This window comes from Oncorhynchus nerka, linkage group LG19, assembly GCF_034236695.1.
Source record: "Oncorhynchus nerka isolate Pitt River linkage group LG19, Oner_Uvic_2.0, whole genome shotgun sequence".
Taxonomy (NCBI): domain Eukaryota; kingdom Metazoa; phylum Chordata; class Actinopteri; order Salmoniformes; family Salmonidae; genus Oncorhynchus; species Oncorhynchus nerka.
Genome location: NC_088414.1, coordinates 4,563,288 through 4,589,624, shown reverse-complemented (window position 1 = coordinate 4,589,624; position 26,337 = coordinate 4,563,288). Strand labels below are relative to the sequence as shown.

Here is a 26,337-nt window from a genome sequence, read left to right as displayed (position 1 = left end):
AAGATTCCCGGTGTATGTGATGCTCGTCATTTGATGCGACAGACAGGGTGGCGAGAAACAGGGGAAACAGAAGAGTCATTGTCTGTTCTTTTGAGTTTTGAAGTTGAGTCCTTACTCGACAAAGTGAAGTTAGGATATATAAGTCAACAGCGTATGTGCCGAATACATTCCGATATTACAGGTGTCAAGCTTATGGGCATGTGGCAGCAGTGTGTAGGAGGGAGGGTCCAACGTGTGAGAAGTGTGCAGAAGGGCATGAGACAAAGGAATGTGTAGTATTGGGGAAAGTAGTGGAATGTGTTTATTGTAGGGGTGCCCATAGAGCTGGGGATCAGAAATGTCCCGTGCGAGAAAGGCAGGTTGAGGTTTCCAGGGTTAGAATAGTGCAGAATTTGTCATATGCTGAGGCAGTGAAGAAAGTAGAGGAAGATTGGTTAAGGGGGATGAGTGGTGAGAGTAGTAGAGATATACCAGTACAGAGGGACAGGCCAAAAAGTGATATACTTTTCAGTAAGATTGGATTTTTAGCATTTATCGTAATGGTTATCAACTGTACTGCAGGGATGGAATGGAAGTGGCAGAAAATGGAGGTTGTGGTGGCAGCTGCAGAATGGCATTTTAGTGTGGGAGACTTTACATCAGAAGAGTAACAGGTTGTGTCAAGTGGTGATGTCCCATCCTTTCAGGATGATGACATGAGGTGGGGATGAATACATATAATTAGTGGAGTAGGGGGGTGTTAATTTGATTTGATATCATTTATAGTGAGTGTAGTATTAGACGGTAGGGTATTTATTTATTACATTGGTATTTTTCAAGCAAAGTATAAGGGAGTTGTACTCCAGTCTAGTAGGTGGTGGTAATGCAACAAGTTGTATAAGGGAGTTGTACTCCAGTCTAGTAGGTGGTGGTAATGCAACACATTGTTTAAGGGAGTTGTACTCCAGTCTAGTAGGTGGTGGTAATGCAACAAGTTGTATAAGGGAGTTGTACTCCAGTCTAGTAGGTGGTGGTAATGCAACAAGTTGTATAAGGGAGTTGTACTCCAGTCTAGTAGGTGGTGGTAATGCAACACATTGTATAAGGGAGTTGTACTCCAGTCTAGTAGGTGGTGGTAATGCAACAAGTTGTATAAGGGAGTTGTACAACAAATTGTATAAGGGAGTTGTACTCCAGTCTAGTAGGTGGTGGTAATGCAACAAATTGTATAAGGGAGTTGTACTCCAGTCTAGTAGGTGGTAAATGCAACAAATTGTATAAGGGAGTTGTACTCCAGTCTAGTAGGTGGTGGTAATGCAACAAATTGTATAAGGGAGTTGTACTCCAGTCTAGTAGGTGGTGGTAATGCAACAAATTGTATAAGGGAGTTGTACTCCAGTCTAGTAGGTGGCGGTAATGCAACAAATTGTATAAGGGAGTTGTACTCCAGTCTAGTAGGTGGTGGTAATGCAACAAATTGTATAAGGGAGTTGTACTCCAGTCTAGTAGGTGGCGGTAATGCAACAAATTGTATAAGGGAGTTGTACTCCAGTCTAGTAGGTGGCGGTAATGCAACAAATTGTATAAGGGAGTTGTACTCCAGTCTAGTAGGTGGCGGTAATGCAACAAATTGTATAAGGGAGTTGTACTCCAGTCTAGTAGGTGGTGGTAATGCAACAAATTGTATAAGGGAGTTGTACTCCAGTCTAGTAGGTGGCGGTAATGCAACAAATTGTATAAGGAGTTGTACAACAAATTGTATAAAGGGAGTTGTACAGTCTAGTAGGTGGCGGTAATGCAACAAATTGTATAAGGGAGTTGTACTCCAGTCTAGTAGGTGGCGGTAATGCAACAAATTGTATAAGGGAGTTGTACTCCAGTCTAGTAGGTGGCGGTAATGCAAGAAATTGTATAAGGGAGTTGTACTCCAGTCTAGTAGGTGGCGGTAATGCAACAAATTGTATAAGGGAGTTGTACTCCAGTCTAGTAGGTGGTGGTAATGCAACAAATTGTATAAGGGAGTTGTACTCCAGTCTAGTAGGTGGTGGTAATGCAACAAATTGTATAAGGGAGTTGTACTCCAGTCTAGTAGGTGGCAGTAATGCAACAAATTGTTTGTCTAAGGGAGTTGTACTCCAGTCTAGTAGGTGGTGGTAAAGCAACAAATTGTATAAGGGAGTTGTACTCCAGTCTAGTAGGTGGCGGTAATGCAAGAAATTGTATAAGGGAGTTGTACTCCAGTCTAGTAGGTGGCGGTAATGCAACAAATTGAATAGAAGAAGACTTTGTCGGCCATTGTAAATGTTTCTTTTATCCTACTATTTCCTGAGAGGTTTATTATTATGTACTTTGGGTTTTGTCCTGCTTTTAGATATACACTGCTCAAAAGAAAATAAAGGGAACACTAAAATAACACATCCTAGATCTGAATGAATTAAATATTCTTATTAAATACTTTTTTCTTTACATAGTTGAATGTGCTGACAACAAAATCACACAAAAATTATCAATAGATTATCAAATCTATCAACCCATGGAGGTCTGGATTTGGAGTCATACTCAAAATTAAAGTGGAAAACCACACTACAGGCTGATCCAACTTTGATGTAATGTCCTTAAAATAAGTCACAATTAGGCTCAGTAGGGTGTGTGGCCTCCACGTGCCTGTATGACCTCCCTACAACGCCTGGGCATGCTCCTGATGAGGTGGCGGATGGTCTCCTGAGGGATCTCCTCCCAGACCTGGACTAAAGCATCCGCCAACTCCTGGACAGTCTGTGGTGCAACGTGGCGTTGGTGGATGGAGCGAGACATGATGTCCCAGATGTGCTCAATTGGATTCAGGTCTGGAGAACGGGCGGGCCAGTCCATAGCATAGCATCAATGCCTTCCTCTTGCAGGAACTGCTGACACACTCCAGCCACATGAGGTCTAGCATTGTCTTGCATTAGGAGGAATCCAGGGCCAACCGCACCAGGATATGGTCTCACAAGGGGTCTGAGGATCTCATCTCGGTACCTAATGGCAGTCAGGCTACCTCTGGCGAGCACATGGAGGACTGTGCGGCCCCCCAAAGAAATGCCACCCCACACCATGACTGACCCACCGCCAAACCGGTCATGCTGGAGGATGTTGCAGGCAGCAGAACGTTCTCCACTGTGTCTCCAGACTCTGTCACGTCTGTCATGTGCTCAGTGTGAACCTGCTTTCATCTGTGAAGAGCACAGGGCGCCAGTGGCGAATTTGCCAATCTTGGTGTTCTCTGGCAAATGCCAAACGTCCTGCACAGTGTTGGGCTGTAAGCACAACCCCCACCTGTGGACGTCGGGCCCTCATACCACCCTCATGGAGTCTGTTTCTGACCGTTTGAGCAGACACATGCACATTTGTGGCCTGCTGGAGGTCATTTTGCAGGGCTCTGGCAGTGCTCCTCCTGCTCCTCCTTGCACAAAGGCGGAGGTAGCGGTCCTGCTGCTGGGTTGTTGCCCTCCTACGGCCTCCTCCACGTCTCCTGGTAGCACCTCCATGCTCTGGACACTACGCTGACAGACACAGCAAACCTTCTTGCCACAGCTCGCATTGATGTCCCATCCTGGATGAGCTGCACTACCTGAGCCACTTGTGTGGGTTGTAGACTCCATCTCATGCTACCACTAGAGTGAAAGCACCGCCAGCATTCAAAAGTGACCTAAACAGCCAGGAAGCATAGGAACTGAGAAGTGGTCTGTGGTTGCCACCTGTAGAACCACTCCTTTATTGGGGGTGTCTTGCTAATTGCCTATAATTTCCACCTGTTGTCTATTCCATTTGCACAACAGCATGTGAAATTTATTGTCAATCAGTGTTGCTTCCTAAGTGGACAGTTTGATTTCACAGAAGTGTGATTGACTTGGAGTTACATTGTGTTGTTTAAGTGTTCCTTTTGTTTTTTTGAGCAGTATATATAGTGCTTTAATAAATGCAGAAGTTCTAAACCTGCGACTGCCTCCTGCCTAGTCCTCTCTACACTTGTGACAGAATGACCGACCCAAGAGAACAGGAAGCAGCAGGACATCCCGACCTCTCCGCTGTAGGACGACTCGTGCCTGTAGCCCCTCGGGACTGCCATGGACGAGGTGCTCCGGACCATACTCCAGCTGCAGGCTACACCACCACCACCTTCCCAGCCCCCAAGGTTGTTCCAGCCACGATCTACCTCACCCGGTCTTGATCAGCAACGTCCACCAAGGTGGCCTTGGTGATCTCGGGGCTGACAGCCTGGGCTCTGGAATGGGTGCACGCCGTCTGGGAAGTTCAGTCCTACGTTTGCTTGACCTAACTATTCTGTGCAGTTTTCAACCACCCTACAGAGGGCCAAGGAGGGAGGTGATTTGATGGTGGATTTCCAGATGCCGGCTGTGTCCACTGGCTGGAACGACCAGGCCCTGTTGACGGGTTTCCCCTGCGGGCTACAGGCGGACGTCCAGACCGAACTGGCCTGTTGCGATGAGGACCTCACGCTGGACTAGCTCATTGTCATGGCCATCCGCCTGGAGAATCTCCTGCATGCCCGTCGTCGCCCATCCCGGGGGTTTGGGTCTCTCCCAGGAACCTTCAGCGAGACTGAGCCCATGGAGGTGGGCATGACGCACCTTCCCCCAGAGGAACATTAACGCCACCATCAACAGGGTCTCTGCTGCTACTGCGCGGAGTCAGACCACCCCTGGAACACCTGTCCCAGAAGGGGAACCAGGCGACGAAGCGACAGGCTGAGGAGCGTTCCTGTACCTTCCCAGGTAGGTGTGGATGTGCCTTGCTCCTCTCTGTCCACCCAGCCCGTCCTCCTTCCTGTCACCTTCCCGGACTATCCTGGCCCTCCACCGAGTCCTGCCCTAATGGCCTCACGTACTGCAGGTAATTTCCTAGACCGGTCAGTGGCCTGATCATTTCGCATTCCTCTAGTCCCTAGGAACAGGACCGATTCCCATTTCCCTCACAGTTGCTCACAACCACCATGAACGCATCACTTTCCTCATCTTAGACTCTCCTGCACACCCCGTAGTTTTAGGTTTCTCCTGGTTACAGTTGCATAACCCAAGGATATCGTGGACAGAGAGGAGGTTGTTGGGTTGGTCGCAGGAGTGTCAGGGGAGGTGTCTATCTGTGCATCCTCCGTGGAAAGTCCAAACCAGGCTACCCACATCTCTATCCCGGAGGAATCCCAGGACCTACAGATGGCTTTTTTGAAGACTCGTGCCACGTGCCTGCCCCCTCATCGCCCATGGGAGTGCACTATCGACCTACTGCCTGGTACTATCCTGCCGCAAAGGCACATCTACCCTCTCTCGCATGCAGAGACCGAAGCCATGGTCTACGTCTAGCAGGTGCTGGCCCAAGGATTCCTCCGTCCGTCCACCTCTCCTGCCTCTTCCAGCTTCTTTTTCATTAAGAAGAAGGACGGAGGTCTCTGTATCGATTAGAGAACACGGAATAAGGCAACTGTTAAATTCAGTTATCCCCTGCCTCTCATACCCACTGTGATCAAACAGATGCACGGTGCTCAGTACTTTACCAAATTTGATTTACGCAGTGCCTACAACCTGGTGCGCATCAGAGAGGGGGATGAATGGAAGACAGTCTTCAGCACCAGAACCAGCACCGGGCACTACCAATACAGGCTAATGCCCTACGGCCTGACAAATGCACCCTCAGTTTTCAGTCCTTCATTAACGAGGTGTCTAGAGACATGTTGGGTCGCTGTATAGTGGTATACATAGATAACATCTTGGTTTACTCCACTACATGCGAGCAACATGTCTCTCATGTCAGGTCCGTTTTGGATAGGCTGATAGGGCATCACCTGTACACCAAGGCGGAGAAGTGCCTATTCTTCCAGCAGGCGGTCTCCTTCCTGGGCTATCAGATATCCATCGTGGAAGTGGAGATAGAAGAGCAGAAGGTCAGTGCAGTGCGGTCGTGGCCTGTTCCATCCAACATAAAGGCGGTGCAGAGCTTCCTAGGTTTTGCCAACTATTCCAGGGGCTTCATTAGGAGTATCAGCACAGTGGTGGTCCCTCTCACCCCCCTCTTGATAGGTAGGTCCTAGACAGCTGCACTGGACTGAGGAGGCCAACGAAGCCTTCTGTGCGCTCAAGGAACATTTTACAAACTCACCTGTTCTGGCTCATCCTGACCCATCTTTTCCCTTCATCGTGGAGGTGGACACCTCAGAGGTTGGAGTAGCGGCTATTCTCTCCCAACGCACTCGATCGCAGCCTAAACTCTATCCATGCGCCTTCTACTCATGGAAGCCGTCTCCTACGGAGCGATATTATGACCTGGGGGATCGTGAGTTGCTGGCTGTCAAGAAGGCGCTGGAAAACTTGGTGGCAACTGGCTGGAGGGTGTTCAACACCCATTCCTTGTTAAGACGTACCACTGGAACCTAGAGTATATTCGAGCAGCGAAGAGGCTGAACCCGCGTCAGGCCAGGTGAGCCCTATACTTCTCCAGGTTTGACTTTACCCTCTCCTACCAGTCAGGATCTAAGAACATCAAGGCCGGAGTGCAAGACAGAGGATCAGAGGGAGAAAGTGACACCCATTATTCCCCTGTCCCGCATTGTGGGTCCTGTCATGGAGCACTCACCTGCCCACTGTCCCGAGAGGCATATCTACGTGCCCTCTGATGTGCAGGACCATCTCCTCGCCTGGGAACATGCAGCACCTGTGTCGGGGCACCCGGGTATAGCCCATACAATCAACTGTCTCTCCACCAAGTACTGGTGGCCCACCTTAGCCCAGGACATCCGGGTTTACGTCTCTTCTTGCTCCAACTACACACAGAGAAAGACACCGAGACACCTTCCCTATGGAAAACTCCACCCGCTGTCCGTTCCACAATGATCCTGATACCATCTCTCCATGGTCTATGTCACAGATCTTCCCCCCTCAGAAGGGCACATCACCATCCTGGTCGTTGTGGACCAGTTATCCGAAGCCTGTCGATTGATTCCTCTGCCTGGTCTCCCTACGGCCATGCAGACTGCGTTGTCTTCTGACACTACTGGATCCCAGAGAACATTGTGTCTGACCGTGATCCTCAGTTCACCTCCCGTGTCTGGAAGCCCTTCATGGAATGACTAGGTGGCATGGTCAGGCTCACCTCCTGGTATTGTCCCCAATCAAATGGGCAGGTGGAAAGGATAAATCAGGAACTGGGTAGGTACCTTCGTAGTTACTGTCAGGACCGGCCGGGGGCGTGGGCTGCGTTTCTGCCTTGGGAAGAATATGCACCAAACTTCCTCCGTCACTCCTCCACTAATCTCACACCCTTTCAGTGTGTTCTAGGCTATCAGCCGGGCCTGGCACCGGAGTCAGATCGAGGCTCATGTCGTGTATAATTGGTTCCGGTGTGCCGAGGAGGTATGGAACACAGCGCACACCCTTCTCCAGTGCGTCGTCCTCCAGGAGACGGAGCAGGCTGATCGCCACCGCAGTGTGTCCCCGGTCTCTCACCCTGGACCTCACATTGCACCTCCCCTCCCTTTGGCATCGAGGGGGCCCCGGCATTCTCCGTCCGCAGTCTGTTGGACTCAAGGCATCATGGAGGTCTCTCCAGTACCTGGTCGACTGGGAGGAGTACGGTCCCAAAGAGCGGGGCTGGGTTCTGGCGCGTGACATCCTGGACCATTCTCTCATTCAGGCCGTCCACAGGCGTCGTCCCGCGTCTCCGGGGTCATCCCCAAGCTGCTAGCTGCTGCCGAACCTGCTGCTGGCAAACCCCCTTCACTCATCAACCCCGGACTTGTCTCATCACCATTACACACCTGGTTCTAATCCCCACTATCACTGTATATATACACTCGCTCTGTCATTTGTCTTTGTCGGTCATTGTAAATACTGCTTGTTTTCCTGAGAGGAATCTCTCCTACTATTTCCTGAGTACTTTATTATTTTGCACTTTGGAATTAGTCCCGCTTTTAGATATATGGTGCTTTAATAAATTCAGTACTAAACCTAATCTTTTAGATATACACTATATATAGATATAGATATATAGTGCTTTAATAAGTTCAGTATTTCTAAACCTGCGACTACCTCCTGCCTACTCCTCTCTACACTTGTGACAAATAACATGAACAGTAACATTAAGTGAACAGTAGTTTCTAAGGCTTGGTTTTTAGGTCGGTAAGCCATGTTAAGCATTGGTTGAACAGAGCAGGAGCCTGAGAATGCTTCAAAAGTGGGCCAGCCAGGATTCTTTAGCTGGCTATATACTGGGATGCAGTAACACACGCCATTTCATAATCAGGGTTCTGGGATATATAAACTAGAACAAACTGTTAGAACAGCTGTATCACACACACAGTCAAACACATAGGATGTATGCAGGCACGTACGCACACACACATACAAATTATGAAAAATAATGGCAAATGCAATTTGATTGGAATTGATTTGACATGCATGTAGGCATGTACAACCACACATGCACATATACACAAATACATGTAAAAACACAGACAGACAGACAGACAGACAGACAGACAGACAGACAGACAGACAGACAGACAGACAGAGGCACACAGAAACACACACAGATATTCAATGATGATGACACACACAGGTATTGAGTTGGTTCATTGGTGAGGCTTCCAGGCTCTGACTCGACATATTGAGTAAGACTGGGTCAACCATGTGGTCAACGACACACATGCGCAGGCACATGCACACGCACACGCACACACACACACACACACACACACACAGGTAACTGTTTCTAACCTGGGAGAAGTCTAATGAGCTTACAGGCTTTAGAGATTAGGCAGTTGTCACTGGAATACCACAGAGAAACCACAACGACTGCTAAACTTCAATGCAAATGTGTGTGTGTGTGTGTGTGTGTGTGTGTGTGTGTGTGTGTGTGTGTGTGTGTGTGTGTGTGTGGAAGGGGCTTGTGTGTACATGCATGCGTATGCACATCTGCGTATGCCCCTATAGACCACACAATATTGCAACTCTCCGCACACACACACACACACACACACACACACACACACACACACACACACACACACGCACACACCATCAGTTATCACGGTTGTAGCGAAGTGCTTGTGTTCCTAGCTCCAACAGTGCAATAATACCTGACAATACACACAAATCCCAAAAATAAGTCCATTGTCTTTTGACAGCTACGTCATTCTAACACAACACGTTGCCATGAACTAATGTTCCTAATCAGAAACCTTCTTCTCTGGCCTCCTGACACTGAGAATAAATAACAACCTCACAAAACACATGGAACAAATCTGTTCTGGAATGACATCCTATTCACAAGCTTTTTTTATTTATATATTTTTTATTTAACCTTTTAATAAACTAGGCAAGTCAGTTAAGAACAAATTCTTATTTACAATGACGGTCTACCCCGTCCAAACCCTAACCCGGACGATACTGGGCCAATTGTGCGCCCCCCTATGGGACTCCCAATCACAGCCGGTTGTAATACCGCCTGGAATCAAACCAGGGTCTGTATAGTGACGCCTCTAGCCCTGAGATGCAGTGCCTTAGACTGCTGTGCCACTCTGGATTTGTTAAGTCAACTTGTCTATAATTAGATACTATACATGCAGCTTCTCTTCTGTCATTACTTGTTGCCCTAGTAGACTAAATAAACACTTGCTCACCAGAAAATATGTCACACATCGATAGAATGCTTCAATCTATTTGACTTTGGTAAAGTTCTCTTTCATCTACTTCTCTCGAGCAGCAAATACATTTAGGGACAGGTGAGAAAATGCAATAACAAAACAAAGGGGAAAGATTTCCCATGCACATTTTCAGTTTGAATATCAAAACATCATCAGCATACAAACTTATTTTATGATGAATGTCACCAATGAGCAGACCCTGTATAGCAGGTGTTACTCTGATGGCCTCCATAGCGAGCGCAAATAGGAGAGGGGACAAAGAACATCCCTGTCTGGTACCTCTTTGTGTGGTGTAGCTTTTTGACCTTAGCCCATTAGTAAGGACAGTAGACTAGGGATTTCATAAAGTTGTCACCTAGACCAAATTTAGTTAGAGGAAAGAATAGGTAGGACCACTGCACACGGTCAAATGCTTTTTCAGCATCTTGGGAGAGCACAAGACCATCCACAGCACTTTGTTGGTAGGCTTGAATAACATTAAGAAGCCGACAGACATTATTACAAAAGTTACGGTCCTTAAAACTTCTTGTGACTCTCAAACCCGGATCCGGGAGCATAATCATCGCCTGACTCGAATTAGCATAACGCAAAGGACATAAATCTTCATAGAAAATATTCCTATTCATGAAAAACACAAGTGAAATATATTGGAACACAGCTTAGCCTTTTGTTAATCACCCTGTCATCTCAGATTTCAAAATATGCTTTACAGCCAACGCTAGACAAGCATGTGTAAGTTTATCATAGCCTAGCATAGCATTATGCCTTATTAGCAGCAGGCAACCTTGTCACGGAAATCAGAAAAGCAATCAAATTAAATCGTTTAACTTTGATAAACTTTGGATGTTTTCACTCACGAGACTCCCAAGTAGATAGCCAAAGTTCATTTTTTCCCAAAATATTATTTTTGTAGGCAAAACAGCTCCGTTTATTCTTCACGTTTGGCTGAGAAATCGCCCGGAAATTGCGGTCACCACAAAATACTCCAAATTAGCTCCATAATATCGACAGAAACATGGCAAACGTTGTTTAGAATCCATCCTCAAGGTGTTTTTCTAATATCTATTCGACAATATATCTGTCGGGACAATTCGTTTTTCACTAGGACCAATTGGAGTAATGGCTACCTCTGTATTTTACTTGAGAATCTCTCTCGGAGCCACCATGTGACCACTTACACAATGTGGCCGCCTACGGCTATTCTTCAACATAAATGTGTAAAACTACGTCACAATGCTGTAGACACCTTGGGGAATACGTAGAAAGCGTAAGCTCATTGATAGGACATTCACAGCCAAATAGGGAGTCATTGGAACGCAGAGCTTTCAAAACCTGGGGCACTTCCGGATTGGATTTTTCTCAGGCTTTCGCCTGCAACATAAGTTCTGTTATACTCACAGACAATATTTTTACAGTTTTGGAAACGTTAGCGTGTTTACTATCGACAGCTGTCAATTATATGCATATTCTAGCATCTTTTCCTGACAAAATATCCCGTTTAAAACGGGAACGTTTTTTTTTCTCCAAAAATGAAAATACTGCCCCCTAGTACCAACAGGTTTTAATGAAGCCAGTGTGGTCTCATTTCACAATTAGTGGCAATAAGTCCTCTAGTCATGTGGGAAGGATTTTAAAAAACAATTTTCTATCCAGGTTCAGAAGAGCAATAGGTTTGTATGAGGAACAAGACTCTGGGCATTTTCCCTTTTTGAGAATAAGTGATAAGTTAGCTTCCCTCAGTGTTTGAGGGATGCAGTCATTTGAAAATGAGTGGTTAAACATACCAAGCAATGGCTCAAGGATCAGGCCGTGGAATTCTTATAGAACTCACTACAAAACCCACCTGGTGCTGGGGCCATACCAAGCAATGGCTCAAGGATCAGGCCGTGGAATTCTTATAGAACTCACTACAAAACCTGTCTGGTCCTGGGACCCTACCAAGCAATGGCTCAAGGATCAGGCCGTGGAATTCTTTTCGAACTCACTACAAAACCTGTCTGGTCCTGGGACCCTACCAAGCAATGGCTCAAGGATCAGGCCGTGGAATTCTTCTAGAACTCACTACAAAACCTGTCTGGTCCTGGGACCCTACCAAGCAATGGCTCAAGGATCAGGCCGTGGAATTCTTATAGAACTCACTACAAAACCTGTCTGGTCCTGGGACCCTACCAAGCAATGGCTCAAGGATCAGGCCGTGGAATTCTTATAGAACTCACTACAAAACCTGTCTGGCCCTGGGACCCTACCAAGCAATGGCTCAAGGATCAGGCCGTGGAATTCTTATAGAACTCACTACAAAACCTGTCTGGTCCTGGGACCCTACCATTTTGCCATTTCTCAATTGCAAACATTATCTCTTCCTTGGTAATAGGGGCATTAAGGAGAGACCTCTGTTCTTTGGAAATAGTTGGGAGCTCAATCTTAGAAAATAAGTCCTCCATTAGTTTGGGTCCATCATTTGTCACTTCTGAGGCATAAATATTTAAATAAAATGTCTTAAATTGCTCATTTATCCATTTATTTTCATTTAAATGGTTGCCATCAGAATCAGTAATAGTAGCAATTGACTGAGAGTCTGCTCTCTTTTTAGCTAGGTACACCAAATATTTTCCATGTTTATCACCATGTTCATAAAGCTTTTGCCTGACAAATCTAATTTTCTTTTTAGCATCCTGTGTTAGGAGAGAGTCCAATGTTGATCTAAAGACTGATATTTCCTTTAATAGGGCAGGAGTGGACATGTTTATGTAGTCTTCTCTTTAGTTGCCAATTCACCATCTAATGTTTTTTTGCTTTTCACGTTTTTGAGTATGACATCATCAGACCCCTGGCGTACCCTTTACAGATTTCTCAAAAGAGCGAGTGGTTATCTGTTGATTGAGAGTTAATAGAAAACAATGCTTTAAACTGTAATAAAATGTGATGTAAATGTATGGTCTTTAAGAATGGTTGTATTCAATCTACAATGTCTTGATGGATTGGGTGACCCTTTGAGATTTATGTCCAGGATCACCTGATCAGAAATGACTATGCTTCCTATCCTAGCAGATAAAACAGTCTGCAAAGACGTCCTGGGCATAAAACAGTAATCTATTCTAGTCTGACATCCATGAGGTGCAGAGTAAAAGGTGAACTCTCTGTTGGAGGGATGAAAGGTTCTCCAGACATCAGCATACCCCAGATCATCACAAATAGCTTTAAGCGACCTAGCTTGAAGAGAGGGTGAAGCTATGCTGCTGGGAAACTTGTCAATAAGTGGGTTCAAAAAACAATTAAAATCCGATCCCATCACTGCAGTGACTGGGTTTAATTCTGAGAAGTCTAGAAATACCTTAGTGATGAAATCAGGTGGGTTTGGCAGAGGTGGAAGTAAATATTCATCATGGAAATTTCCTTCCCTTGTAAAGTACCTTAAATTATGACAAAACAACCAAATGTATTTTTCACACAATTCAACACCTTAAGTGGTAGGTTCTTTTTCATAAGAATTGCCACACCTCTACTTCTGGATGTAAACTGAGAAAAACACTTGACCCCTCTTGTTGCAATTTCAGATGCTCCTTATAATCCAAATGAGTTTCTTCCAACAGAGCAATATCAATAATTAATTTGTACTTTTTTCATTTTAATGGGGTTAAGGCTCCCTCTAATGTTCCATGTACATAAACGCAGTCTGTTACCTGCCATTGCACTTTGACAAACCAATATGCAGACTGAATCCTTCTGAAAAGATAGGGTGGTACCTTTCCCCATGGATTAAACTCTCCCCATTCTCACCGGGCCAAAACAAACTACACTGCCCAGCGTCGTCTGAGTTTGGCCGGGTAGGCCATTGTAAATTTTACATTACATTTAAGTCATTTAGCAGACGCTCTTTGTTCTTAACTGACTTGCCTAGTTAAATAAAGGTTAAATTAAAAATGAAAAAAGAGGATGTGAATGATGCTGAATGGGTGTAGACAAAGAAGTGCTCTCTAGTAGGTGAAGTAAAACATTCCAGGGCCATTTTCCAAAAGTGGAATTACAAATTTATCAAAGCAGAATTACTTTTCCATTGTTCCTCAACTGTATCGTATGATATACCATTTTCTAGTCTTTAATTTTATCCCATGTAAAAAACACCTAACAATCACCACACAAAACATCTGTCCCAAACATTAGGTGTTCTGGCCTTCACTTCTCCTTATTTTCAACTCTCGATTTCACAGCTTTTCTCTTATGGAATTAAACTCGTGTCTTTTGCTGTGTATTTGGTGTGTGTACAGTTAGGGCCCTAAAGCTTAGGCTTACGCACCAACGTCAGATATTTTTTTAAAAGAAAAACCTAAATGCCTATAAAAAAAAATTAAAAAAATAAAAGCCTATAGATATTAATTGCCCAAGAATGATACATTTATGGATTTTTCATGCATTGTTTTCTCTTTATTCGAAACCGCCCACACAATATTTCTTGACCCTAAACCCGCTCACCCCGCGGATATAACCGCAGGTATTGTGAGTTATGAGTCAACCAACGCATCACTAGTGTGTATGCGTCTCATGTGTGTTTGCCCTGAGCAAAGGTTATTGATCGTGGTGTTTGTATAACTCTTGTCCCACTGCGTTTTGAACATAAAGAGGCCATAGTCCTGGGAAGCAACTCCATGCACACGCACAGTCTCCTACCTTGTGTACACTCCTAGGGTTCTCCAGCCACGCGTAGTACATCTCTTCCACATAATTAGAACTAGTCCCATTCAGAAAAGGCTCGGCCGACACCGACGCAGTGTAACTCCTCATTGGCTGAAACGTCCTCAAAGCCCCTCCCACAGTTGCCAACCTGGCCTGTGATTGGCTCTTGGCTGTCTGGGGGGCCGCGATAGGCCGTAGCCTAACAACCGTAGTCCTTATGCGGTGCATGGTAGCCTATTAGCTGTGGCTCCTCTCGCTAATCCTGGAAGTAGATCAAAAACACCTGTCGCCAGGAAACGCCAGGATTAGGAGGAAGTTATCCTCTAGATGCTGATTTCAGTTCAGTTGTGTGCTTCCCTCCTGAGATTAAGATTGAGATTGGAGGATGGGCAGCTGATCCTGGATCTGGGGCCTACAGGAAACTTCTTCCAGGAGCACGGGACACACAGAGTACAGGGTGTCCTCTCTCTACTGCTTCTTTCTTTTCCTCTCTCTCACTCGTTGTCTCAGGGGGGTTTTGGTCCAGTCCTGTAAATCGTTATTACTCAGGCTGTGTAGAGAGAGATTACATAATCAGACAGACACACGGGCATACTTCCCAGTTCCCACTGACCCAGCCTGTGCTGTGTGCATATGTAACACATTTATGAAATGGGCTGGATCATATATCATTATTTATGTATTTAGACCAGGCTGCCTAAATGGCAAATAAGAGTCTGCTAAAAAAAAGACCGTAGTAACATTCACACTTACAGCCACACACTCCTCCACGTATACACACACAAGTAGACCTACGCACACACACACACACTAGAGGTCGGCCGATTAATTAATCGGAAATTGTTATGAAAATCTGTATTTTTGGGGGCCGATTTTTTTATTTTTATATATAATAATTTATATATAATTTTAGTTTTTATACCTTTATTTAACTAGGCAAGTCAGTTAAGAACACATTCTTATTTTCAATGACGGCCTAGGAACAGTGGGTGTTCAGGGGCAGAACGACAGATTTGTACCTTGTCAGCTCGGGGGATCCAATCTTGCAACCTTACAGTTAACTAGTCCAACGCAATAACGACCTGCCTCTCTCTCGTTGCACTCCACAAGGAGACTGCCTGTTACGCGAATGCAGTAAGCCAAGATAAGTTGCTAGCTAGCATTAAACTTATCTTATAAAAAAACAATCAATCATAATCACTAGTTAACTACACATGGCTGATGATATTACTAGATATTATCTAGTGTGTCCTGCGTTGCATATAACCTGACTGAGCATACAAGCATACAAGTATCTAAGTATCTGACTGAGCGGTGGTAGGCAGAAGCAGGCGCGTAAACATTCATTCAAACAGCACTTTCGTGCGTTTTGCTAGCAGCTCTTCGTTGTGCGTCAAGCATTGCGCTGTTTCTGACTTCAAGCCTATCAACTCCCGAGATGAGGCTGGTGTAACCGAAGTGAAATGGCTAGCTAGTTAGCGCGCGCTAATAGCGTTTCAAACGTCACTCGCTCTGAGCCTTCTAGTAGCTGTTCCCCTTGCTCTGCATGGGTAACGCTGCTTCGATGGTGGCTGTTGTCGTTGTGTTGCTGGTTCGAGCCCAGGGAGGAGCGAGGAGAGGGACGGAAGCTATACTGTTACACTGGCAATACTAAAGTGCCTATAAGAACATCTAATAGTCAAAGGTTAATGACATACAAATGGTATAAAGGGGAATAGTCCTATAATTCCTATAATAACTACAACCAGACTGGAAGTGTCACGTTCTGACCTTAGTTATTTTATTATGTCTTTGTTTTAGTATGGTCAGTGCGTGAGTTGGGGTGGGTTGTCTATGTTCGTTTTTCTATGTTGTGTTTTGCGTTTGGCCTGGTATGGTTCTAAATAAGAGGCATGTGTCGCTAGTTGTCTCTGATTGAGAATCATACTTAGGTAGCCTTTTTTCACCTGTGTTTCGTGGGTGATTATTTTCTGTCTTTGTGTATGTCACCAGACAGGACTGTTTCGTTTCGTATCATTCTCGTTGTTATTTTTGTTTTAGTGTTCTGAGTTGAATAAATATCGTCATGAACACGTACCACGCTGCGCTTTGGTCCGATCCTTGCGACTCCTCGTCAGAAGAAGAGGACGAGCGTTACAGGAAGCTTCAAAAGTAAGGTGGTGCTTGGAATAATTGTTCGTCCTCTGTCAACCATGGTTACCTGCAAGAAAAGGGCTTCACAGGCAAGAATATTGCTGCCAGTAAGATTGCTTCTAAATCAACCATTTATCGGATAATCAAGAACTTCAAGTAGAGCGGTCCAATTGTTGTGAAGAAGGATTCAGGGCGCCCAATAAAGTCCAACGAGCACCTATAGTTGATCCAGCTGCAGGATCGGGGCACCACCAGTACAGAGCTTGCTCAGGAATGGCAGCAGGCAGGTGTGAGTGTATCTGCACACACAGTGAGGCGAAGACTTTTGAAGAATGGCCTGGTGTCAAGAAGGGCAGCAAGGAAGCCACTTCTCTCCAGGAAAAACATCAGGGACAGACTGATATTCTGCAAAAGGTAAAGGAATTGGACTGCTGAGGACTGGGGTAAAGTCATTTCCTCTGATGAATCCCCTTTCCGATTGTTTGGGGCATCAGGAAAAATGCTTGTCTGGAGAAGACAAGGTGAGCGCTACCATCAGTCCTGTGTCATGCCAACAGTAAAGCATCCTGTGGCCATTCCTGTGGGGTTGCTTCTCAGCCAAGGGAGTGGGCTCACTCACAATTTTGCCTAAGAACACAAAGAATGGTACCAACACATCCTCCGAGAGCAACTTCTCCCAACCATCCAGGAACAGTTTGGTGACGAACAATGCCTTTTCCAGCATGATGGAGCACCTTGCCATAAGGCAAAAGTGATAACTAAGTGGCTCGGGGAACAAAACATCGATATTTTGGGTCCATGGCCAGGAAACCCCCCAGACCTTAATCCCATTGAGAACTTGTGGTCAATCATCAAGAGGCGGGTGGACAAACAAAACCCCATAAATTCTGACAAACTCCAAAAATTGACTATGCAAGAATGGGCTGCAATCAGTCAGGATGTGGCCCAGAAGTTAATTGACAGCATGCCAGGGCAGATTGCAGAGGTCTTGAAAAATAAGGGTCAACACTCTAACTATTGACTCTGCATCAACTTCACGTAATTGTCAATAAAGGCCTTTGACACTTATGAGATGCTTGTAATTATACTTCAGTATTCCATAGTAACATCTGACAAAGATATCTAAAGACACTGAAGCAGTGGTGTGTAGTTATGGATGACAAGGGAAGACAGGCTTCCCACCAATTAAGCATTTCAAATGATAAAACTATTTATCCTTCATCTTTCTGTGTTCTCGTAATTTTCCTTCAATTATCTGAATCTATATCTCATAGTCATCAGAGTGAGGGAAACAGTGTCCCTCTGTCTCAGTATGTGTAGTGCATGTACCTCATGCTGTCTGGACAAAGAGTATGACATGTTGCCGGCATTTGATTGATGCCAGCATTCGTTTGGCGTCCCTTTGATAAAACAATTATTAAATAATTTGCCAAACAGCATTGAGCTGATCTCAACTGTGGGTAGTCCTGGCGCAGCAAAGCCACCCCCCAAGGGAGGCCAGGTTGGATTTGGCTTCATACCAATCAAATTACATCAAAAGCAAATGTAAATGTCAGAAAAACGTGCCTGTTTCTGGTCTGCTTGTGTTGTTGTACTGCAGTAGCTAGCTAGCTAAAAATCGGCCCTTTCCTAAGCCATGGATGGATAGGGGGATTTGGACTTCTGGTTTTGACTTAATTCTCCGTACAGGCCAATGGTTATAACGGTGTGAGACAATTGAAGTTCAATATGTAGCCTAGATGTTGCCTAGTAGGCTCACGTTAACTAGCTAGCTAACTTAGCTGGTTCATTGTTGCCCATGTGAGGAAGTTAAAGCCGATTTACAGTTCAATATGTAGCCTAGATGTTGCCTAGTAGGCTCACGTTAACTAGCTAGCTAACTTAGCTGGTTCATTGTTGCCCATGTGAGGAAGTTAAAGCCGATTTACAGTTCAATATGTAGCCTAGATGTTGCCTAGTAGGCTCACGTTAACTAGCTAGCTAACTTAGCTGGTTCATTGTTGCCCATGTGAGGAAGTTAAAGCCGATTTACAGTTCAATATGTAGCCTAGATGTTGCCTAGTAGGCTCACGCTAACTAACTAGCTAACTTAGCTGGTTCATTGTTGCCCATGTGAGGAAGTTAAAGCCGATTTACAGTTCAATATGTAGCCTAGATGTTGCCTAGTAGGCTCACGCTAACTAGCTAGCTAACTTAGCTGGTTCATTGTTGCCCATGTGAGGAAGTTAAAGCCGATTTACAGTTCAATATGTAGCCTAGATGTTGCCTAGTAGGCTCACGTTAACTAGCTAGCTAACTTAGCTGGTTCATTGTTGCCCATGTGAGGAAGTTAAAGCCGATTTACAGTGCGCTTGATCCAGCAATGCGGTCCAGAGAATCCGTACATCGGGTGTGACACAATTGCAGTGCCTCCAGAGGCATGCGGAGGCCAAATCAAGCTCTGTGCACCTCCCAAATGTTGAAACAATGCGGTGGGCTTCGTATAGTTCCGCATTGGCATGATTGGTTGACTGTAGGTGGGGGCGGGTCTGTCCTGTATAAACACAAACTCACTTCCTTGACAACTTCCTTCACAACAGCTCTGCTCTGCAAGAAGTGTGAATGCCCTGACTTCTGCAGAGGCTGCATTGCAATAAATGCTGTATGGACAATACAGAATCCGGAATGACCATATGGCCATATGGACCATATGGCCATGACCATATGGTCATATGGCTTTTATGACCAATGTCCACCAGATGTATATGCATTATGTCTTGCCCACATTTTCCGTACTTAACACACATGTGCTTTGCTTTTCAACTAGCTAAAAGGGGACAGAGTAGCGCAGAGGTCTAAGGCACTGCGTCACAGTGCTAGAGGCGTCACTACAGACCCGGGTTCGATCCCGGGCTGTATCACAACCGGCCGGGATCGGGAGTCCCACAGGGCGGGGCACAGTTGGCCCAGCATCATCCAGGTTAAGGGAGTGTTTGAGCCATCATTGTAAATAAGAATTTGTTCTTAACTGACTTAAATACAATTCAAATAAAAAAGCTAGTTTGTGTGTGTGTGTATATACACACACTTCTGTTTGGACCACTGCACTGTAAATAAACACACAAGTTGAAAATATTAAACAAAAACTAAAAGCATGTACTAGGCCTACTGTATGACAGTCTTTCATGTTGTGAGGAGGATGGTATTGGCTTCTAGTCTACAAGTAGGGTAGGTCCATATGTTTTTTTTTGAGCACACACACAGAAATCCGTACCATAGACAGCCACATGTTATTTAGCAACATTGATTGGACTAAATTGTTTTTTGGTATGTTTAAGTTTGTTTAAACTATATTAGACTAAGTGTATATCCTTGTTGATTGAATAATGTTTTAATGTTTAAGTTGATATTGTGCTGGAAAGGTAGCGCTCCTGTCTCTCAGTGGTTGTTCAATAAACTGTCAGCTTGACCATGCTGCAGGTCATATAACTGTTTGTTACATGCAATATTTGCTTTATGGACCTCACCAGACAGATGTTGTTCTCCGGTTTTGGGATGAAACAAACATATGTGGGGTTGAATTTATTCCACCACTGTGTGACTGTTGTATTTTTGTTGTGTCTGACAATTGTATATCACGGTGGCATATGAACGAATGGGTTATAGAGCAAGCAACGCAATTATCACATAGGTTGCAATATGGCTCTTTTTACTGGCTTGGCTTCCCCAGTGACGTTACCCACGCACCGCTACCCAACACGTGACCTTGCATTGCGCTTTGTGCGCGCATCATGTGTGTCAGCTACTGGTAGCCTATACTTGGCTGGAAAACATGTAATTCATGCTTATATATATATATAAAGGACCCGGTAAATGTATATATTTAGACAAATAAGAAAACTGCAATACCCACGAGTTCGACAACCTATAGACACGATCTATCAAGCTATGACTGGCGCGTTTTTCTCAAATAACGCAATAATAATTTTAGAAAGCGCCTACTGTACTTACTTTGCGCGACTTCGAGGATTTTCGTAGGCTACTAGCTTTTAACTTGCTTGCCTTCTGAGACTGTTCTCACCGTATGTCTCTTCTGTAAAGTGGCTGGCAGGCTTTCTGATCGCACTGTCCGACTCAAGTGCTGATATGCGTCACACTGTTACGTCATCCATGTAGGAGAGGAGCGAGGTGCACACATTTTCTGCTTTCTTTATGTAAGAGATAAGGTACATGTGATCTACTTATTATTGGACAGTTCAAAGTCTAGTTTAGATTACATGTTGGTTGAGTTGTCAACTAACACGGATTCAACGTGAAATCATTCAAACAGGGTCTATCTGCCGACCACGTTTGTGAAGTGAAGGACACTGTGTACACAAATATTTGTTTTGAATAAGCCAAGAAGATGCACAGCCTGTTGTTTCCAATTTGAGCAAATTAATCATAGTGGGCAGAACAAGCACGAGCTTGCGATATTCTATTGGAACGTTCTAATATGTATTTGCATATTCCCATTAGGGAACGCCTACTTTATGAAGCGCACGTTTGCAACAATTCGCTCTTGCACCTATAAACAATGCAATGTTCGTAAACTTTGATAAAGGGTAAAGTCTACAAAACGTAGTCCACTCTGTTCATAACATATTCCAGTTTAAGGAACAGAGAACTGTATTGAGATCAAATGTTTAATCGATGAGAAAATTAATAGAATCTCGGTCAAAATCCATCTAGCTCCATCTTCTCCCACTTCTGGCCCCTGGGCTTCCTATCATCACCATGGTGAGTGGAAACGCCAACCGGATGCTTCAGATTTATACATCCGGTGAAACATATTGCTAATTGTTCTATCTGTGGTGTACCTGTCCTAGCTATATAATATTGACAAAGTTCCAGTAAAACTTTCTGCCTTTCATCGGCAGGTTTTCTTGTCATGGTCCTTAATTTATAAACACATTCTTTCTCCACACAGATATTATATATGGAATAATCGAGATATATTGTATAAAAATACTTATTTGTTTTTAGAATATTGGTGCCGAAATAATATCCCTCACCTTGTGAGCCAACTGGTAAATGCAGAGGGTCTTTTACTCAGTTATAAGGAATTCTTTACAAGGACCCTGTAACACCTAAAGATTTTGCAATTGTTTTAGATGCCAGAGAGATGTACTGCTTGGATTCTTTACCTACGATAGGAATAAGCTGAAACATTTTCATGTAATTAATTTCATTTTTCTTTTGGACAAATTTCATATTCACAAATGTAAATTTACAAACAAAAAAACAAATTTTCTTACCCTAAAAAAAGAAATTGAAATGTATTTTAAGACAATTAAATACTCTACTAACAAAAAAGCTGTTAGAATTATACGTGTATGTATGTCCCTTAATGTCCTTGTGTAATGTGATATTGTACCCCCTAGCTCAATTGTCCATTGTATATAATCGATATATCCTTGTGTTCTCTCATGTACTTTCTGTATTGATTTGTTGTTAATAAAAAAATAAAAAGTACAATTTAAATCAATAAAAAACCTGTCCTAGCTAGCTGGCTAGCTAGCTACTTTCCACTGCCGGAAGGCAGTGCTTGGTAGGTGGGGGTGAAGGATACTGTCTACCGGTGTCTCCTAGCTAGCTAGCAGCCTGCAGATAGACATTGGGGGAAAAATGCCAAATTCTCTTACTTTGAGGACTTTTTGCAAATCCAATCAGTTTTCCACGTTGAGTCAATGTAATTTCAGAGTTTTTGTCCTGTGGGAGGGTATTTTTGGGCAGAAAAACATACGATTTTCTGCCATAAATGCAGAATCTAAAGGCTCAGAACAGTCAAAAACACGATTTCCTGTGTTTTGTTTATATTTCCACAGGTTGGAATAATACTGTGAAATTTGGTGGGATTGCTTGTTTGGAGGTGACCAAATACTTATTTTCCACCATAATTTGCAAATAAATTCATTAAAAATCCTACAATGTGATTTTCTGGATTTTTTTTCTCATTTTGTCTGTCATAGTTGAAGTGTACCTATGATGAAAATTACAGGCCTCTCTCATATTTTTAAGTGGGAGAACTTGCACAATTGGTGGTTGACTAAATCCTTTTTTGCCCCACTGTACCTATTTAGGGGTATTCAACCTTTTCTTGCCCAGGGACCCCCTCCCAGGCAAACTGGTGACCCAGATCGTACGTTAGCAAAAAAATTATCATCAGGTACGATAATGGCAAGGATAAGTAAACAACATTTTACAATTAATAGATTTGCTAGATATGTTTTTATTATTTTGACCTTCCCACATTATAATTGGAAGAGGAAGTGTAAAAAAAAAAACACACACACGAGGTTTCAGCCAATAGTGCTTATTCTGCTCCCAATATGATTTAGTAGATGTGTGTGTTTCCCTTGGTGTCAGGAAGAGATCCAGACACAGCTGATCTTAGCATTGACAAGAGTTCTCTTTATTGGTAACATATTGTATAACACCTCAACACACGACATTATTATAGAGGAATGCTCATTGGAAGAACAGAATTCATCGTCACTGAAGAAGAACCAAGAAGAGAAATATTGGATTCACATTTACAAACTCCATCTTGTGAAAGTGGATGATGTGAGTCTGATGGCAAAGCCCACAATTGAGAGGAGGACTTAAAATCAAGGTAACAGGACTCTACTAATACTGGAGCGGTTGGCGTTATGTAACTAGAGCTGGATAGGACGAATATACACGCACGTGCACAAACAGTTTTCGTTTAATCAATGACCGTGTGAGGTAATGTCATCTCTCTGAGTGACCTTAACCTGAAGGTGTTAGCTGGCCTGATTAGCTCTGATCCTATTACTGAGACTACACAGGTGAGGGTTTACTGGGAAAACACAAAAGTGCATGGCCCTGTGTGTGACTGGAGCCTTAAAGTGTGTATATGGCAGGTCTTAAGACAAGCCCAAATGTTTAACCCAATTTCTAAACCTTTTAGATAAAGGTGCTTCAGTGTATATGGTGGCTCCCCCTAGGGGTCCTAGGATTAAGTGCACTGCCAGACAGCAAGGCATGTCAACAGGGAGGGAGGGACACTACATACTGGTACACTCTATTGAACTGCACGATGTGCAGGTTATTGTTCCAGCCCAGCACTGATGTGGGTCCCCTGGACCAGGGGATTCATTTATAAAAGTTATTCGTTCCTATAGTACATTTCTGCCATCACACAATTGTATAATAATTTCTTAAAATATGATTAAATGTCAACACCCATAAATAGTTGTTCACAAAAAAAACACTTTTCATTTATAAATCACAAAACTTAATGCAAAATCTATGTAAATTGCATATTATCACCACATCGTTGATGTGGATTTTGCCATATGGACAATTTCTGATCAAATCTGTGCGTACTAACATTTTATAAATGATGCCCCTGGATATATATAGGTACCATATCTGTTCACAATAAAATCATACCAATAACCATATGAAACACTGTTAGTGACCAACCCACTCTGCCTCAGCAATAGAGCCTGTACAAAAGCATGTTTATAAGCATCATCATTACACATTTGTCATCATTATCATCATCCTCATAATGGTATACTCTCCAGACAAAAATACTTTGATGCACTTTTACAAAGTTCAGAAAATAGACGTAGGAGTTCATAGATCACCAGCATTCAGTAAAAAATACACACAATTAACAATAACACCAAATTTATGGTCATGTTTCAAATTCATGCAAATAATGCAGTATAGTCACCACGATGAAACTGTAGTATAGTGTGTAATCATTTCAAACGTAAGGTATAGTCAGTGATTATTTGCAACGCTCAAACACACAGAGAATCAAGTATAAGAACAACAATATAGAAAGGTACATGCTGCCTCGTCTTCCCTCGTCTTCTCGCGCCAAAGGGGTGGGGGTGCGGGAGCATACAGTTCATTAGAGGGTAGTTTCCCTATTTCGGAATAAAAGACAAGCAAAACAGCAGGGGAAACACACCACTAATCCAATGGGTTTGTTGTGCAATGTGTGGTCAGTTCATACGCCAGCTGGGATGCAGCCTTAAACAAGTACGCAATGCAAAAAAAAAAAAAAATGCCATTAGCTACGGAAAATGTCCATTCTTCGTACTTGCATCATGAAAATAAGCAGGACAAAATGCAAGCCCGCAAATTGTAACTCAACACCATTTTGAAGTAGCTAATGTTGGTGTGCAGGCTGTGTGTTATGTAAAGATCTGACTTCACTGGAGGAGGACAACTCAACAAGACACTGGGAATAACACTGGAGAAGTCATGCTTGCCTTTAAGAACAAACCAGGGACAAATCACTTTAAAGAGTTTTAACTGGACCATTAAAGATAAAGTGTCAATATAACAACAACTACTTATTAATAGTAATAATAATAATAACAACAATAGTAGTAATAGTAATAATAGAAATAATAATACAGTAATACATTTAAACTGTAGATCCTATATGTATGTGTGCCAGGGGGTGGGTCTATAGCAGAGGGAGAGAGGAGAGCTTGAATACAGGACTGTTGGTTTGAGTCGGAAAACATTTCTAATGGATTGATATGGTTGCAGTAGCAGTCAGATGCTGCAGCTAGTGTGTGTGTGTCCGTCCAGGAGGGGTTGAGGTTGTGTGTTGTTGCGCTGCAGTAGCATGCACTGGCCATTAGGGAGCGCTGCAATGGGGGGCAGGTATCTCTCTCCATCCTCCTCTCCTCTCTCACTCTACAACTCTCTTTCTCCATTTCCCCTCTCTCTTACTCCTCCTGGAAGACAAAAGCACACACACACGTATAGAGTGAGTGAGTGAGTGAGTGAGTGAGTGAGTGAGTGAGTGAGTGAGTGAGAGAGAGAGAGAGAGAATGAGTGAGTGAGTGAGTGAGTGAGAGAGAGATGAGTGAGAGAGAGAGAGAGAATGAGTGAGTGAGTGAGAGTGAGTGAGTGAGAGAGAGAATGAGTGAGAGAGAGAGAGAATGAGTGAGTGAGTGAGTGAGAGAGAGAGAGAGAGAGAGAGAATGAGTGAGTGAGTGAGTGAGAGTGAGTGAGTGAGAGAGAGAATGAGTGAGAGAGAGAGAGAGAGAATGAGTGAGAGAGAGAGAGAGAGAGAGAGAGAGAGAGAGAGAGAGAGAGAGAGATGAGTGAGAGAGAGAGAGAGAGAATGAGTGAGAGAGAGAGAGAGAGAGAGAGAGAGAGAGAATGAGTGAGAGAGAGAGAGAGAGAGAGAGAGAGAGAGTGAGAGAATGAGTGAGAGAGAGAGAGAGAGAGAGAGAGAATGAGTGAGAGAATGAGTGAGAGAATGAGTGAGAGAGAGAGAGAGAGAGAGAGAGAGAGAGAGAATGAGTGAGAGAATGAGTGATGAGAGAATGAGTGAGAGAATGAGTGAGAGAATGAGTGAGAGAATGAGTGAGAGAATGAGTGAGAGAATGAGTGAGAGAATGAGTGTGTACGTGGTTTTGTGTTTATGTGTACCAGTTTACTGCTGCAGCGGTGCGGCCGGTGCTCCAGAGCAGTGGAAGTGAACGTTCTGCCACTTGCTCTCCCGGCGATGCCACACCCTCGTCTCCTCTGATTGGCTGGAGCGTGGGCGGCCCGTGCCATCGACAAATTGCGTGAGCCGGATGTAGGCAATGCAGGCGGCGTCTTCACCAATCAGGTGGACGTGAGGGTTGAGGATGGTGGTGTGAATGGGCTTACTGTTCTTCGAGAGAACTAGAGGGAGAAATAGATGTTAAAGGTTGTATAATAGTTGTGTAGTTGTTGTGTGGTGGGGGGGGCGAGAAAGGTTTGTTTGTGGCACCTGTTGTTGTTTGTGGTTGTGTAATGGTTGTCTTACGGTTGTCTACACTTGTTGTCTTATTATGGTTGTGTAATAGTTG

The 26,337-nt window shown here is 44.0% G+C and overlaps 2 protein-coding genes across 17 annotated transcripts in view; both read right to left on the bottom strand.

Moving 5' to 3' along the window:
- The window catches only part of LOC115147132 (2-oxoglutarate dehydrogenase complex component E1-like), a 61,998-nt gene extending 41,388 nt beyond the window's left edge, over positions 1-20,610 (bottom strand). For 3 of the 4 annotated variants that reach the window (XM_029689161.2, XM_029689158.2, XM_029689160.2), the window contains exons 1-2: positions 20,468-20,610; positions 14,339-14,894 (exon numbers count right to left, since the gene is read on the bottom strand). In XM_029689161.2, coding sequence (XP_029545021.1) covers positions 14,339-14,572 — 234 coding nt within the window. In that variant the 5' untranslated portion in view covers positions 14,573-14,894; positions 20,468-20,610. The remainder of the gene's footprint in view (positions 1-14,338; positions 14,895-20,467) is intronic. The other variant, XM_029689159.2, reaches the window with a different exon arrangement.
- A 2,276-nt stretch (positions 20,611-22,886) lies between these two features.
- LOC115147134 (calcium/calmodulin-dependent protein kinase type II subunit beta) overlaps positions 22,887-26,337 on the bottom strand; it is a 70,880-nt gene continuing 67,429 nt past the window's right edge. For all 13 annotated transcript variants that reach the window (XM_065004639.1, XM_065004641.1, XM_065004643.1 and 10 more), the window contains 2 exons: positions 25,931-26,170; positions 22,887-25,227 (listed from right to left, as the gene is read on the bottom strand). In XM_065004639.1, coding sequence (XP_064860711.1) covers positions 25,935-26,170 — 236 coding nt within the window. In that variant the 3' untranslated portion in view covers positions 22,887-25,227; positions 25,931-25,934. The remainder of the gene's footprint in view (positions 25,228-25,930; positions 26,171-26,337) is intronic.